This window comes from Rutidosis leptorrhynchoides, chromosome 9, assembly GCF_046630445.1.
Source record: "Rutidosis leptorrhynchoides isolate AG116_Rl617_1_P2 chromosome 9, CSIRO_AGI_Rlap_v1, whole genome shotgun sequence".
In the NCBI taxonomy this organism is placed as follows: domain Eukaryota; kingdom Viridiplantae; phylum Streptophyta; class Magnoliopsida; order Asterales; family Asteraceae; genus Rutidosis; species Rutidosis leptorrhynchoides.
This window is the reverse complement of record NC_092341.1, coordinates 37,225,901-37,243,227: the sequence shown is the minus strand read 5'-3', so window position 1 is coordinate 37,243,227 and position 17,327 is coordinate 37,225,901. Positions and strand designations below refer to the sequence as shown.

The 17,327-nt window shown below is 32.6% G+C and overlaps 2 protein-coding genes across 2 annotated transcripts; one reads left to right on the top strand and one right to left on the bottom strand.

Annotated features, from left to right (window-relative positions):
* Positions 1-6,682: 6,682 nt before the first annotated feature.
* Positions 6,683-13,267, top strand: LOC139865821 (V-type proton ATPase subunit C-like). Its single transcript, XM_071853927.1, has 11 exons — positions 6,683-6,865; positions 7,020-7,088; positions 7,192-7,319; positions 7,397-7,496; positions 9,483-9,550; positions 9,651-9,792; positions 9,896-10,012; positions 10,216-10,341; positions 11,960-12,043; positions 12,168-12,247; positions 12,864-13,267. The coding sequence occupies exons 1-11, from the start codon at positions 6,752-6,754 to the stop codon at positions 12,958-12,960; spliced, it is 1,125 nt and encodes a 374-aa protein (XP_071710028.1). The 5' UTR covers positions 6,683-6,751; the 3' UTR covers positions 12,961-13,267.
* Positions 13,268-15,108: 1,841 nt separating this feature from the next.
* On the bottom strand, positions 15,109-16,553 carry LOC139867958 (uncharacterized). Its single transcript, XM_071856301.1, has 2 exons — positions 16,010-16,553; positions 15,109-15,593 (listed from the first exon to the last, which is right to left on the bottom strand). The coding sequence occupies exons 1-2, from the start codon at positions 16,551-16,553 to the stop codon at positions 15,109-15,111; spliced, it is 1,029 nt and encodes a 342-aa protein (XP_071712402.1).
* Between the last annotated feature and the right edge of the window lie 774 nt (positions 16,554-17,327).

The window sequence follows — 17,327 nt, the reverse complement described above, 5'->3', positions numbered from 1 at the left end:
TGAATGCAAACTTCTTTTAAAACAGCATATAGTGTTTGACCTTGTAATGATCATGTTGTTGATGATCCGTACACGTTAATTTTGTACGGGGCATCACACGTTTGGCTTGCCTGGTCAGCTGGAATCACTGGATCGTAATTTGATTTCTTGTCTTGCACCGTTTTCGCTCTAGATTCTTCGTTTTAGCTCCGTTTTACTTGATTTTTTTTGCATCGCCTTCGTAATTACTTAATCTACAAAATCAACCGACAAAGCGATTATTTTTGTGATCAAGTTTGGAACTTTATGAATTTAAGGCCTAATATCGGGGGTAAAAACGTGACTTTTTGGCCGATATCAGGCTCTAAACGAAGTTCAACTCAAGTCATACGAATGGATTTCAACATGAGCAAGTAATATCAATCTAGTATGGAATCAATGGCTCATAAATCCAAATGTTTTCAATGATCATGGATAAGTCGAGTGTATCTTCGAAGGTTGTGTTCGGTCATAGAGTAGGATGATGCTCATGTATGTAAAAAGGGATTGTTAGTTATATTTCCTCCCTGATAAGCATGATCTCAAATGCTTATGCTTGACATTGTACTGGTATTGCATAATCTGTAGTAATAAAATGTTGCTTGCTTTTCAAAAAAAAAAAAAAGAAAAAAAAAGAAAAAGAAAAAAAAAGAAATATTAGAACGCCTTTACACTTTTTTAATAAATCTAATAGATACTTTTTCAAAGAAACTTTATACGAAATAGTTATACGGAATTTTTGACCAAACTCATGTCTCTACAAAACATATTTACCAACTCCATGTCTCTTGTAAAATATATCCCTAACTAATGTATATACTATAAATCTCTAATTTTTTAAAGATAAAATAACAAAATAGTTAATTGCCCCGTCTTCATTATCGAGCACCGGAAAGAAAGTATGGCAAGCGGTTGAATGAGTTTGTGTTTATTTCATTTGGAAGAATCGAAACAACATGGTATTCTGAAACAAATGTTGGAATACAACGGTTGCTCTAACTGAAATACAACTCAAATCCTATGAGTGGATATCTCGAAGGTCGAAAGGAAGAAAGTTTTCTTGGCTAGCATGGTTAAACAATTCTAGCGAATATCTAAGAATTGTGTAATGTTCGTGTATTTGTTTTGTAGTTAATTGGGATTGCTTCCTCTGCAAACCCAATGGATTATCGTGTATTTGTGAACTCGTAATTTGGGATCCATCTCCCGATTAATCATTGTATTTTTGTGCTTTAATAAAATTTTACTTGCTTTTCAAAAAAAAATAAAAAATAAAAAAATACTTAAGATAATGATGGCGACTCTGACATCCTATCATCCCCGTTCTGATTTTCATTTAATTCCGTTCTTCTAGATCCTAGTCCAATGCAAGATATGAATTAAGAGTTCCTGTTTGATGCTATTAATTGTTCTTGTACTGAAACTATGCATTTAACCAGTATTTTCAATCACACAAACCTTGCACCGTAGCTGCCTTTACTCTCTATTTCTAAAATAGAAATAGCCAATAAGAAATGAACTTTTTTTTTTGCTTATACTTTTCTCTTTTATGTTCTCAAATGGAAAGTGATGAACTAACCGTTGCGGTGTGCAACTTCAATTTAATAAAACCATCCATGGATTTATGTAAATGTTCCAAACGAAAGGAAACTTTAATGTTACAGAAAACATACTCAACATTAGTTAACTCATAATTAGTCATGTGGGCATTTTAAGTTAAAAGGAAAAAAGGAACCTTAAAAAAAAAAAAAAAATAAAATAAAATAAAAAATAGAACATGATTGGTGTTGATGCGTTAAGTAAAATATACATACAATTGATTGTCAATTAACATAGATAAAATGGTTAATAATTATTAGTAAATTAAAATATCATCCTTTGGGATATATTTTCTAAAAGACATGGCTTTGGTAAATATGTTTGATAGATACATGGGTTTGGTTATAAACTCCGGAATAGTTATATGCATGATTACAATTTACACAAACAAGGTTAAACTTGCAAGGCAAATGGACTATTTATTTTTAAAAGTTATATGCATTGTAATAGATTACATTTTTCTTCATGGGTTGTCGCGTTACTTTTGTGTTGAAATTGATAATGGGATATTACAATGCCGGGCTATTAAATTAGATGGTGTAAGATGGTGAGAGTTGTTCGGCCTGTATCAATTTAGGTGCACACAAGATTTTTCATTGGTTTGCACATTTTTACATTTATAGCATCTCTTATACAAGGCCCAAACTAAATCATATGATCCAACCCAATTGACCGGTGGCATGGGCCACCAGTCTTCACAAAGGTGGCTCTGCTACTGTCTAGATGTATCGCTGTCTGAGCCTGTCTTATGACAGTTGTTCGGGGGTCCTCTGGAGGGTGACTACACATAAAATTTGTCTTATAACAGTTGTTCGGTGAAACATCTTTGACACGTGAAATTAATATGATCGGGGGGTGGGAACCTATTTGATGATCTCCCGTCAGATTCCAATCTCGATGTTAAAGAAAACTAGGAAGCTTATTTTCAATTGCTCCTGTATTCTAAAATTAAGTAGATAAGTATGTTTGACATGAGCACCATATATTAAGAAAGTTGTATCTTGAAAACACCAAGTTGAGCGCTCAGCATAGTTTCCAACCGACAAGGCCTGAAATACCGGGCCTCTGAAGCCTGAAAAAACTAGAAAATGTCCGGACGATAACTTAGGCCCAACATTAACAGAAAAATATTACGTTAAAAACCTACTACGCATTATTATACCGGCTTGACTATCTGAAGGCCTTAATAGTAAATTTTTTTTCAATAATCACGTTGCCTAACAACTGGAAACGGGTATAGGTAACTATCCTACTATTTTATTTACGTTTTTGTAAGTAAACGGATTTATAATATGTTTGCTTTTTACTTAAATAATTAATAAGTAACTTCAAAAAAAAAAAAAAAAAAAAAAAGGTAATTATCTTGATATTTAGATATATTTTCGGTTACGTCTTGATAAAAATGACATGTCCTATTTTAAGCATGAAAATGTGAATTTTCATATTAAGTCATGACCTTTTTTTTTTTTTTTTTTATTTATTTCAAAACCGGCCCATATACAGGTTTTGAATGAAATTCTAGTACACAAAATAAATATTATTATTTATTTACAAACCTATTCAGAACATAAATTATACATCATACATATGAATTCTCAATTGAGATTTAAGAACTTATCGAGAAAAAACAAACAAACCTTTATTTACAAGATTTTGGATCTTTATTATTCCATGGGAATGGAATTATCATGGAAATGGGGTCCCCAAACTTAATGCACTTTCTAACTCAAGAAGCTTCGAATAATTCTATATTGAACTTGTAAAGTTATTTAGGTCCGATTTTGCTCAGTTCAAATATCATCTTGTGGGTTACATTTATCTAGTTTTAGTATAAGTTTTTAATTTGAATACATTATCATAGCAAGGTTTATCAATTTAATCCTATAACTTGTAATAAACTTGTTTCTTACTTATAGTTGATGTACATATTCTTCACATCCAAAGCACTTTTATGATTTATATTTCTATGCATGATCCCTATACATGGTTATCACTGAAACTCTAGCCTGTAAAATAAAGAAGGAGAAATAGAATAAAAATTAGATATAAACGAATAAAATCTTATTAGTCAGGTCAAAATCACAAAGTCAATGTAGAACAATTTCACGAGGGTTGACTTCAAATAATGTATCGACACTTCACGATTTGAGGACCAATCACCATGTTAACTACTTCTTAAAATACCCTTTATGTGGTTTATTTTTGAACACATGGGAATAGATTAAAGAAATGCTTAAACGAATATGTTGAATTTGGAGGTCAATATTTGTCAATTTCGAATACTAAAAAGTCAACTTTATTAGGTACATAACAAACATAAAAGTAAATCTTTATAAATCACTTAGTATCTATTGGATAATTTTTTGAACATCAGGTGAATAGGTGTATCTAGATTGATGATTAGCATATATTCTTTTATGGGTAAGTTGAATGATTTGAAAAATGTTCTAGAACGAAAAAAAGAAGCTTTTTTTTTTTTTTTTTTCACAAGTAGGAACGATACTTGTTGCAACTTCACAACGCACCACTCTTTACTTCTTTATATATAGATGTCATTCAAGAACTTGAATTATGGCAATGAAGTGAATAGTCTAATTGGGTCATACAAAGAGTTGTCATTTAAGGAGAGTTTGTGTTGTAACTTGTGGTTTCACTTGATGGTTTTTTGTGTTCTTGAGATTTTCATGTTAAATGTTTGAGTGCAATGAGGTAAGGAAGATAGGTCTTATATGAAGATTGAAGAGTTGTTATTTGGATAGCCAAGGATGACTTGCCTAAATCCATGAAACTATAAAGTTGTAAATTGTACTTGTACAAGTAGGCAACTTTTTGTAATGGTTATCTAGGAAGTCGTCCATGGCTCGTCTGAAAAACTCTTATCTTTCATGTTAGACCTTTTCTTCCGTTCTAGTTATCATATATACAAATCCAAAGAACTACTTTATACCTTTTCTTCCGTTTGCAAGTGTAGGTACTTCACGCACTTCTTGATGCACTTACTACTTATATGTCATTGTTTTTCGTCATTTATGTATTATTATCTTCCTAATCTTTAGTGGTATAATGGTTTCACATTATCTAAGTTTTGAGACAGAGTCGGTCACTAGAATTTAAGTACAACGAGGTGAAAAAAAGCCCGTAGCCCTAACGAATTATATAAGCTATTTAAAAAATTTAGGCACTACCGAAAAAGACCCTTAGCTCTTGCTAGAATGCAAGTGGAATTTGATTCCTTTTATTTGAAGCCTTTGGTTGTTGTTTTTGAGTCTATTGGGTTCTCCCCCTTCATTGTGTGCCCATGTTTCTCAAATCTCCTATTGTATCTGTATACATAAAAAAAACTTGGTCCCCTCAAAACCATGGGCCCGAGTAGCCGATCAGGTTATCCCCCTTTGAGCCGACACTGTTTTGAGGTTAGCTAGCTACTCCATACATTAGTGGTGAGAAATCCATACTCGATCACTGAGTTATGACAATAACTGTTTTCTATAGTTGCGTGGATTATAGATGAAATTTATTAGATGGGAAACTGGTCAAAATATCTTATTTTTAAAAGTGTTTAACAATATACTCTCAAAAAATGTAACTGTAAGGAAAAATGTCTCCTGATCACGCTTCATGTTTGTAGCTTGATGCGCGATACGTGTTGCCGAGATAGACCGAGACAAATGGTTGTATCTGTCATTATCTCGGCAACACACATCACGCACCAAGCTACAAGCATGATGTGTGGTCCGTGATGCGGGGGAGTTTTATTGTTAAACACTTTTGAAAGTGGAGGCATTCTGACCAAATTCTCTTATTTGGTTCATAACTTTGAAATTGAAATCTTGCATAAAAAAAGCCAGCACGATTTTTGGATATAACAAGTGAAAGCAAGCTGGGCTGAAAACTTACAATGGGTCATTTATCAATAAGGGTAAAGTTGGCTAATTGGGCTAGACTTGGGCTTGACCTATAAACAACTCTGTAAATCCTTACAAATAATACAACTTTGATGTGTTCTACCGAATTTTTTTGTTCATTCTATGGAGTATAATTTAGTAATCTTGGGAAAATAATGTAACTATTTTTGTCGATTCTCTAACGAAGCTTTTTAGAGATGTTTGAAGAAGAATTGCTAACTGGATTAATATTGGTCTTCCTTTTTTTATTCATGGCAAAAATGAGTGATTGGTTTGATAATTGGAGTGGTCGCATGGGTTAAAAACTCGTCTTTATGTTATTGTTGTTGCATGTCTTTGGATTCTATGGCGATTTCGACATGGCGTGGTCTTCTCAAGCAACAATTGAAGAAAAGTGATTTATATGTTCTAATTCGGTCATATGCATTCTCTTGGTTGTATCATAGATGCAAGGATGTCATAAATTGGAATATGTGGCTTGTAAATCCTATGTAAATTGTTGTTTTCTCTAGTTACTTGCTAGAGGTTTTTAATTAATGAAATTCCACCGCCATTTAAAAAAAAAATGAAGCTTTTAGTTAATAAATGTAACAAGGCATACACATGAATATTATTGAAAAAAGACTTATATTCAATCATCGTTTTATGAATAATACTATTTTATGCATATCTTTTGTCATTCAACACCAATTATTATTTGAAGGTCACAAACAAACATTTTAAATACTAAACTGTTCAACATATAAGCTAATCAATTAAAAAGGCTTTATAAAATATAGAAGTATATGTCCAAGTATAGCTTTTTGGGCTATACTTCAAAAATTAAATTATGGAATTTATTGATGGTACGATAAGTTAGTTAGTGAACTGGTTAGTGGGCGGTTATAAGTAGTAGTATACGACTCTAAATTACATGTCCGAAAACTTTTTAATAATCGAATCCATCAATCCAATCCAATCCAATGCCAATGTAAAATTTCACTATGTCAAAAATAATATAATACGTAGTATTATTTTTAATACATCCAAACACGTCGGAGATCCGAGATTTGACCAGATCAGCGGGTGTTAAAACGGGTTGCAGAAACCCAAACCCGAACCCGGATACGATAAGGTAAGTGTTTTAGGAACCAACAGCAAACTGCAATCATACACAACAAAACAGATAAATTACAATTCAATAAATCTAAAATTCGATTCATTTTTGATCTGCGAACAACATAATAATAATGGCGACAAGATACTGGTTAGTTTCTCTTCCCGTTCAAAGCTCTCCCACTTCATTATGGAGCCGATTACAAGAATCAATCTCCAAAAATTCATTCGACACTCCTCTCTACAGAGTATGTATATATATATATATATATAATCACGATCACAATATATATATATATATATATATATATATATATATATATATATATATATATGATCTAAATCTATATATACACATCTATGTTTACATATTTAACCTATAATAACTTATCAATTTTGCAGTTCAATATCCCTAATTTACGTGTCGGTACTCTCGATTCGCTTTTATCTCTCAGCGATGATCTACTCAAGGTCATTAATTGTTATCATTTATTGCTATTGCTATCATTTTGCCCTAAGTGTGTTATAAATTAGGGATTTGTTGATTTGATATGATGTGTGTGAAATTATGCAGTCGAATGCGTTTATTGAAGGATGTTCGCATAAGATACGACGTCAGATCGAAGATTTGGAGAAGGTGTCTGGAATTATGGCGAGTTCATTGACGGTGGACGGAGTTCCAGTCGATTCATACCTAACGAAGTAATTGATCGTGTGTGTTTTTGTATGATTTGATGAAAGAGAGTGGTTTTGATTTGATTTGAATTTGTGATTTGCAGATTTGTGTGGGATGAAGCTAAGTATCCAACAATGTCTCCTCTTAAGGAGATTGTTGATGGCATTCATGTCCAAGTTGCCAAAATTGATGATGATCTGAAGGTATTGTGTAGTTCCTTTTATTCGGAGTATATGTTGTTAATGTGGCTAATGTTGTATTGGTTTACGATGTTACTAATTTGCGGATTTGAACATGATGAGTTCAGTTTTAGCTATCAAAGATGGCTGATTGTACTTATTATATCATTGAATCGTCTTTATATGATCATGTGTAAATACTCTAGCCATATTGACGAGTGTTGAAATAGACGAGAAATGTTTCGTAGGGAAAAACTGTGTCAGTAACTACTTTATTGTAGTTAGAAAGTAAGTAACGACTTGAATGATGACATCTGAATAATTTACAACCCTGTGCCTGAAAGCTTGGGATATTATGAAATTGTCATTTTTAATTTAAGTCATAAATGTGCTTCTTGATTTGGAAGTTTGTTTCTAGATAGATGAATTGAGTAGCTCTCCTCAAGAAAGAGAATAAGGACTGTGAATTATATTTAATCTTAGTTAACAATACCATTGTACTGATCTTAAGAAGGGAAGCAATGGATTAGGTTATTAATCAAAGCTTGAATAATGTAATAGTCTAATTTTGATGTACTGTAACTTGTTATATATTACAATTACAATGTGCGAGTGACTTCGACCAAAGAAATAAATTTTGGTTAAATGGTGTTTGGGTAAGCTTACCTAATTGCATACTCTAATAGCTGAAAAGTCAATTGAAGTGTTTGGATAGGGCATATGGAAACACTCTTACATTCATCAGTAAGTTTAGGTAGCGGAATAGCTGAAAATCTGATGCCGTTTGGACATAGATTTTGGGGAAGGTTTAGCTGATTTAAATAAGCTTAACCAAATAACCCCCAAAATAGTTTATATTATTAAACTAGTAGCAGTATTTTTGGTTACATTAGTAAATTAACCTACAAAAGTTTCGTTGGGATATGGGTTTGCAAACTATAGACGATACGGACGTGATGTGACACTAGACATGTAATCAATTTATACAAACTGAAGTTCTTAACAAGTGTTTACCCAGTCATATTATCTGGATGATTTTATTTAGTAATTGTTATATTGGATTGGGATGTAAGCATATTAGATCTTGAAATTTCCATCAGGATAGTACTACTTGTATCCCATGAAATTTGTAATACAGATACATATTCCTGTGAAAAACTTGATTTATTAGTCTAGTGCCTTAACATTATCAAATAAAGACCAGCTATGGACTAACTTTGTGGAACAAAGTCAGTAATCTCGGTGAGTTGTACTGACATCAGACAATTTAATATTCTGTCTTTGAAGTTTTCTGAAAACTGAAAAGGGTGTTATCTGAAAAGTTAAAAGGGAATCATAACAATTTTTATTAACATCCCAAACTTAAAGTTTTCGTTTTTTTTCTTTTTTTCATGGGGATGGAGGGAGACAGGAAGTATAGTTTTATTAAATATGAAATTTGATTTATGCAGATATCATTTCCCACTTTAAGGTGTTAGATCATTTATCTTTGTTTGCTGTACCTTTTCTGATGACTTAATAAAAAGATTATTTATGTTCTTGTTATCGTGGAATTCGTCATCAATTAGGTGTATCCTGGAATTATCGCCATATAAATAGTCTGCTTTTTGCTCCGTCTGTGCGTATGAATTTCTTGGAATTTAGATAGCGCACTCACTCTTCTCAAAATCTCATCCACGTTTTACTTAACTGAATTAAGAACGCTTCTGTGGACTGTGTCTAATTAAATTTTAGTTACTAAAAAACTAGAGTCTTCCATGTAAATTTGAATGTTTTGTCTTGACCATTTTTGTTGATTCTGTGTTTATGTTATTTAATACTGAATGCAGCATAAGTACCGTTGGTTACCAAGCTAATGCAGATGCTTGATTTTTTTCATTCTTCTTTCATGGCTATTGAAATTCATATAACTTTTTTCCATGTCTTTTTGAGTTTTTGGTACTTCACACATTATTTTCTTTAATGTTTAATTGCTATGTGTATTTTAGATCTTGACATGTTGAATGGCAGGTTCGTATTGCTGAGTATAACAATGTTCGCAGTCAACTCAATCAAATTAACAGAAAGCAGACTGGAAGGTAACGATATTTACTAATTATTACTTTTCCATACCAATCACTAATAGGGCTCAACTGGTCAACAATACAAGGGACTAAAGTTTAATGATTATATATTCAGCTTAGCTGTTCGTGATTTGTCCAACTTAGTAAAGCCTGATGACATCATCAGTTCAGAACATTTGGTTACACTCATTGCTGTTGTTCCCAAGTATTCCCAGAAGGATTGGCTGTCGTGTTATGAGACACTCACCACTTATGTGGTAATTTATATGATTCAGTACTGCATACGAGTTTCATGATTTATTGAGTACAATTTTTTTTTTCCTGCAAGTTCCTCCTTTTGATTTACTGTAATTCTTATAGGTCCCCAGATCCTCCAAGAATCTACACGAGGACAACGAGTATGCTCTCTATACTGTCACTTTATTTAACCGCGATGCTGATAATTTTCGAATTAAGGCACGCGAAAGAGGATTTCAGGTTAGTTTATTAATGTTTTTTTTTTTAACTTATTTTTATTTTTATTTTTTGTAAGGGAAGTGACTCCGATTCAAGGATGGCGAAGTTTTTGAATAGGATATTGATGCAGACTTTCATTTTAGCAATAGGATCATAACTATAATACATAAAAGCATTTTATATTTGTTAAGGTTGAGTAATGTGTTTTTATAATGTTGATTCAGATTCGCGATTTTGAATATAATTCGGAAACTCAAGAGAGTCGGAAGCAGGAGATTGAAAAACTGACGCAAGACCAGGAATCTCTGAGAAGTTCTCTTTTGCAATGGTGCTACACCAGTTATGGAGAGGTACTTCCATCTCTTTTAGATTACTTTATAAATGTATTACTAAGTATATAAGGGACTGAATTCACTGGATATTACATGCCATGGAATATCATTTCCCAAAACAGTTTAACTTTTAACTTTGAAAACGGTGTGCTTATCTCAAACTAATTAGAAATTTTATAAATCATAAAGTATCTATACATTTATATAGGATTATGGTCCTTAAAACCATAAGATGTAACTTAATGAATTGAGAACAATCCACATGCTTGATATTGATTTTGTTTTTGTTTAATTTAGAAAAGTCATAACGTACTTGAAAATCTACAGAGGCGTTAAATGAATGATCTTGGTTTTATTTTGTTTAACATCCTGGATTTATTTGAATAGTGATATTTCTTTTGCTTATTTTAAAGTTTTTATGTCTGTGAACTTCGTTAGCTAGAACATTTCATTCCTAGAACATCACTTGTGCTTATGGCTGTCTTAATAACCGAGAGGATAGTTCTTGTTAAAAGGATATATGGTTGTTCAGAACACCTTGGATAGGCCAGTTTGAAAATTTTTTTTAGTTCACTTTATTAGAATTTAAACAAGTTTGAATTTTATTGAAGCTAACATTTATTAAAGCTAATAATGTTTTGTACATCCGAATGCATGGAATGATGTATGAATTGTCCTGATCTGCAATGACAATTAAGAAGTGTTCAGTTTTGCTACGTATGTATGTTTTTCACACGTATATAGCGTGGTGAATTTGCCACTTATCATGCATGTTAAGATATCTGTGTCGTATTTATCAAATGGAAAAGTGGAATCCCGCTCACATGTTTATAGTTGCGTACAAAGACTTCCCTCTCCGGTTCATACCTAGATGAGGACCATTTGGTGGGCCCAATCATCTTTTTGTTTGAATTCTCCTAATAGTGTTTGTGGCAAAAAAGTAAAAAGGATATTATCTACACTACTTAGATTATGAGAGCATCTGTGTGCTCTTGCAGTTGAACGGAAGGTTAATTAGGAAAGATTGTTCATTTGAGCAATAAGATGTTATTTATGGAAGATTATGTCGTAGGTGGTAATGTAAACCCATCTGTAGGTAATGGGTTGAATTGGGTTATAGTTTATGTCAAATAGGTCAAATGTTTAGAAGTAAAAAGGCAATTGCCTCTAATTGTCAATCTTTGTTAATGGGTTGAAATAAAATTCAGCTAAAATTCGAACATATTGAACGTTCATTCTGGGTTATACTATATCTTAAAGGGTCAGTTTGGGCTAAGAGACTTGGGTAAAAGTAAAATTCAGCTAATTGGAAACGGGTCAAATAGGTCAAAAGGTTCGAAAAATTTCCCCAAGTGTATTCATTACGTATAAATCCTCTTAAGTTGATCAATTCATAATACCTGGAATATTTTTGTGATCTATGGTTTTGGTAATCATATTTAACATGTTATTATATAACTTTCAAAAATAAATAGATCAACCTGATCCGACCTGTACTATAATTATCTTTTTTCACCATAACCCATTTTAATTTTTATCTGACTCTTGCCCGATCCATTTGCAACATCTATTTTAATCTTTATCTTGTACTTGTATAGCATTTTCCAATATCAACTGTAGTACACTCGTCCTGCAGGTTTTCACTTCCTGGATGCACTTTTGTGCCGTTCGCTTATTTGCTGAGAGCATTTTGAGATACGGGTTACCGCCCTCCTTTTTGGTATTGAATTATTATACCATTAATATTACATGTTTTTTTAACTGTATATATAAATATAAATATAAATATAAAACGTTGGCTCAAAAATATATGCATAAATATCTACTACTCTGATTTGTTTCAGTCTGCTGTATTGTCACCATCTGTGAAAAGTGAGAAGAAAGTTCGTACGATCCTTGAAGGCCTCTGCGGCAGTTCTAACAAGTAATTTTTATACAGCTCTCTTATGCATTCTCATATTTTTCATTGATTGAATTTAGAAAGGTAAATTTTATAAATCATAATGAATATGATAAAAAATGCACAAAAATTACCCTTTTTAAGGTAATTTTGCTCAGCAAAAAAGATAGCCAGTTGCACAGTACAGAAAATGACATTCTATATAAAATGTACGAGACAACGGGTATATAAGTCTTTTTAAATAATCTTTCTAAAAAATTAGTGTTTTTTTCTTTCTTTTATGGGTTATAAATCGGTACCTCCTAATCTAGATTATAAATTGATTAACTATTAATGAACAAATACTGGATTTGGCACGTTGTACACACACCATAAGGATGACCAAGTGGTCCAAAAACCTTAAGAGGGCTACAAAAGCATGATAAGGAAGGCCGTACTCAATCATTTAATTGCTTATGAATATTGTGATAATAACGTAGGTTCTTCATAGGTTACTGTCTAGGACCACCTGATCAATATGTTTTTATCTCATGATAAATCTAATTAGGTAACAGTTTTATAGTCTAGGACCACATAATAACAGTTGGTTGTTACAATTTATGTTGAAAATATGGGTTCTGCTTACTATTAATTAATGCAGCACGTTCTGGAAAACTGAGGATGAAGGAAACATGGCCAGCTTGGGTGGTGAAGCCGATACCCACCCTTACGTCTCCTTTACCATTAACCTTATATGATGAACATAATGTTGCAGTGAGCGAGTGGTGGTATCAATTCTTGATTAGAACCCAATAATGTGATGTTTACGAATCCGTGTATTTATATATAGGGTTAATTTACCCATGTTTTAGCTGCGAGTCTATGTATTACTTATGTTTGATTCTGAAAACCTGTTCTTTTGTTTGATTCATTGTACTACAACCTTAAGATATGTATTCATCTACTTCGACGAACATGCTTTCATTACTTTGAGTAATGATGATGTTATACTAGGGTCGAACTCGAACCCAATATTTATTTATTATCGGATTTCGATTAAGTAAATTTTGTGACAGTTGTGTTTGATTCCTGTTCTGAAAAGGTAGTACTTTTCACCATGTGTTTTCTACAATAAATCCACAAAGTACAATGTTTTCCTTATTTGAAATGTGCTAGTCATATCAATCGAGCCAAATCTATAATCTTTGGTTCACATGTGTTATAATGAACTTATGATATAAGAACAAATCAGTGTGAAGTTTGAAATTTTTTGAGAAGCACAAAATTGTATTTGAAAAGAGATGGTACAAGTATATTCTATCACTACATAAAATGGTATACTTTGGAAAACTAATTAAAAAAGTATTATATAAATAAATCAACGTTTTTTAATCTGTGTATAGATAGACTGAAAGAGTTTAGTCTAGTAGATCAAAATAGCAACAATTTAATTCTAAAGCGAATCAGGTGGACCAGTGTCATCTATTCGTCTAATTTAGGGTAACAAACTGATACATACATATATGTATTAGTAGTCAAATGACCCGTGAAATTACGAGTTTGTTTAAACGAAACAGTTTAATGATATGTTTAAGTATTAATTGAATGTAAATGCTAGTCATTTAGTTTAATGATCCGTAGAACCACGGATTCCGACTAAAAAACTTGTCGTTGATTTTACAAATATATTAATGTACTTAACTTTGTGAGAATAAATGAAATACATTTATTCTCCAACCACTTTCTTCCAATTTTCACCACAATTACTATTTTTTTTTGTTATAAAAGCCTACATTACAATCTTTTATTGGGACATGTATTTCGCATACATATGTAATATGTAACGTAATTAATCTCGTAAAGAAACCCATATTTGAATAATAATACTAATAATATATAATAGTAATAATTATAGTTATAATTATAATTATAATAAATAATAATAATAAAATTTATTTAAAAATTGAGTATTTATATTTTTAATAATAATTATTAATAATAACAAATGTCTTTTTAACATTTTTTAAAAGTTAAAATACAAGTATTATATGAATCTTATACAATATGCTTTAAAGTTTATACATGTGTTCATGGGTGATTTGTAAAAGATTGTACAATTTGTTTTAAAGTTTGAACAAATAGTTATGGGGGTGTTTTATCATAACGTTATACATAATGCTTCAAATATTGTACATATGGTCATGAGAGTATTTTACCATAAGGTTGTACATAATGTATGTATGATCATGAGGGGTGTTTTATTATAAGGTTGTACATAATACTTCATATTATACAATTTTTTTTTTTTGAACAGCCAAGTAATTATTATATTAAACACGAATCATGTACAATAATCAGCCCATTTGTGAGCCAATGAAACACGAAATGGAATTTACATACTATCACAACTAACAGTTGCTTATGAACCTAGAAATACTGCACGAAAATAACACATTTATTCACGACATGTTGAGATAAATATTTGGACTTGTAATCCATGTTAGCCACTCGAAATTTCTTCCTTTTCCTCTAGACTTGATCCACTCGAACGTCAAAGCTTGTATCTCATTTAGTGCCATCAGAATGTTCCAAGACTTGCCTTGAAACACCAATTTGTTACGATTTTTCCAAATGATATACAACGTTGCCCATCTAATAGCTTGCCATAATACACAACCGAAATCCGACATCATATTGATACCTTTGTCACTCAGCAGGTCCGCTAGATTTGAGGTTGAGTAATTTCGAAACCATCCCCCCTCCCCCCAAGTTATGCACCCAACACCATAAATCTTTCGCTTGCTTACACGATACCAACGAGTGTTCAACCGACTAAAGATCCTCATCACATAAACTACACCTTACACTATGCAAATCAATTCTCCTTTTGTCTAATTCCAATTTAACTACCAATCGTTTTTTTTGAGCTTGCCATATAAAAATTTCAACTTTTTTTTTGGTATTAAACAGTTTCGCATAGTATGGCAAGGAGCAGAATACGATCCGAGGATCTTTGAATCAATTAAAACAGAAAGCTTCTTAACCGTAAACATACCATTTGGTGCAAGATTCCATTTCCATGTATCATTGCCGTTGACGCTTAGGCTGAATGTTGAGAGCAGATTCATTAACTCGGTCAATTCAGATTCTGTTCTCCCTCTTGGTAGCCGCAACCAGTCCCAAGTAAATACATGCTGCTGCCCGACGATCTTGACTCTGTCTTTAATACACACGTTTTCAACTCTATCTAACCTGTAAATACGCGGAAATATGTTGCATAGCTTGTCATTTCCAATCCAATGCTCTTGCCAAAACAATGTAGAACTGCCATCATCGATTGATTTGATAAAGGAGTGCTTGAAACCAATCTCTAATTCTTCGATTGCAGAACCTGTCAAAATAATATTATGCCAAACACTAGAAGTAGAATAATGATTTGCATCATTATCTACCAATAAACCGCCGTTAAGCCCATATAAACTTCGAATAATCTTGACCCATAGGGAGTCGGTTTCGGTTTTAAACCTCCACCACCATTTCCCTAATAGGGCAAGATTTTTGCTTTTAAGTGACCCAATATTTAACCCCCCCGTTCCCGAAAGTGTGTAAAACCGTTTCTCATTTACCCAAGAAATTTTGTGACCCGAACCCGACCCACCCCAAAAAAATTTCTCTTCACACTCTCAAGTAATTTAATGACACTCGTCGGAGCACTAAAGAGCGAGAAATAATACAACGGGAGACTATTTAGAACCGATTTAAGTAGAACCAATCTTCCCCCAAAAGACAACGAACGCATTTTTCAACTTGAAAGCCTTGAATTGAATTTATCAATGATCGGGTTCCAATCCTTCAATTTGTTCATTTTCGACCCGATAGGCAACCCGAGATAAATAAAAGGTAGGGTCCCAACTTGACAACCAATATACCGAGCCAAACACGTAGCATCCAACGAATCAACACCAATCCCATACAAGTAGCTTTTTTGAAAATTGACTTTCAAACCCGAAGCCCGTTCGAAACATCTAAGAATATTTCTCAAGTTAATAGCATTTATTCGATTCCATTCCCTGAAAAATATGGTATCATCCGCATATTGTAAATGTGATACCAATACCTTGTCTTCACAAACTTCAATACCCCTAAAGATTCCTTTTTCAATAGCCGATTTTGCAAGTATATTAAGACCTTCCGCCGTGATGATAAAAAGAAAGGGGGACAATGGATCACCTTGTCGAACCCCTCTTTTGATCCCAAATTCATTTGTAGGTGACCCGTTGACTAATATCGAAATTGAGGCCGATTTAAGACAAGCCTCAATCCAATTAATCCACTTCTCACCAAATCCCATGCTTTTCATAACCTCAAAAAGGAAGTTCCAATTGAGACTATCAAAAACTTTCTCAAAGTCAACTTTAAAAACAATACCTTTTTTTCTATTATTTTTAAAAAAATCAATTGTCTCCGTTCACAATTAGAGCACCGTCCCAAATAAACCCTCCTTTTAAAAACGCACTTTGTTCCGACCCCACTAAAGAAGGAAGAGTTATTCTTAACTGGTTAGAAAGGATTTTCGCGACAATCTTATAATAACTACCAATCAAACTAATTAGTCTAAAATCCCCGATTTCAACCGGATCCGATTTATTTCGGGATAAGAGTGACGAAAGATGCTACATCTTCTTGAAAATTCAGCCCGTTCCCAAAACCACGAAATAGCCGCCGCAAGGTCATTCTTGATCACATCCCAAATTTTTTTATAGAATCTCAAATTGAACTCATCGGAACCGGGCGCTTTTGTACTTCCACAATCTTTAATTGCTTCAAGTATTTCATCTTTAAGAATGGGTCTTTCAAGGTCATTTGCTTCTCTACTAGAAATTGATGGGTATACTAAATCTACCATTGAGGGCCGCATGACATCAGGTTCTTCTAAACGACATTTAAAGTGGTTAAAAGCTTCATTTTTTTTATTACTTCCGGTTGAATGTACTTTCCGATCAACGTTTACAGCATTTTCAGGAAGTTCTTCTTCACATTCAAGATTTAAAAATTCATCTTCATCACCCGAGTCTTCAAAAGTGTCATTAACACATTCATCATCAGAAACTTCTTTATCTGGGAA

Excerpts from the sequence above, each read along its gene's own strand:
- LOC139867958 (XM_071856301.1), bottom strand. The coding sequence starts at position 16,553 with ATGGGATTTGGTGAGAAGTGGATTAATTGGATTGAGGCTTGTCTTAAA. Across the intron at positions 15,594-16,009 it reads ATTCAATTCAAGGCTTTCAA|GTTCTGCAATCGAAGAATTA; the intron begins GTTGAAAAATGC and ends TTATTTTGACAG.
- LOC139865821 (XM_071853927.1), top strand. The coding sequence starts at position 6,752 with ATGGCGACAAGATACTGGTTAGTTTCTCTTCCCGTTCAAAGCTCTCCC. Across the intron at positions 9,551-9,650 it reads AACAGAAAGCAGACTGGAAG|CTTAGCTGTTCGTGATTTGT; the intron begins GTAACGATATTT and ends TTATATATTCAG. Across the intron at positions 9,793-9,895 it reads AGACACTCACCACTTATGTG|GTCCCCAGATCCTCCAAGAA; the intron begins GTAATTTATATG and ends TAATTCTTATAG.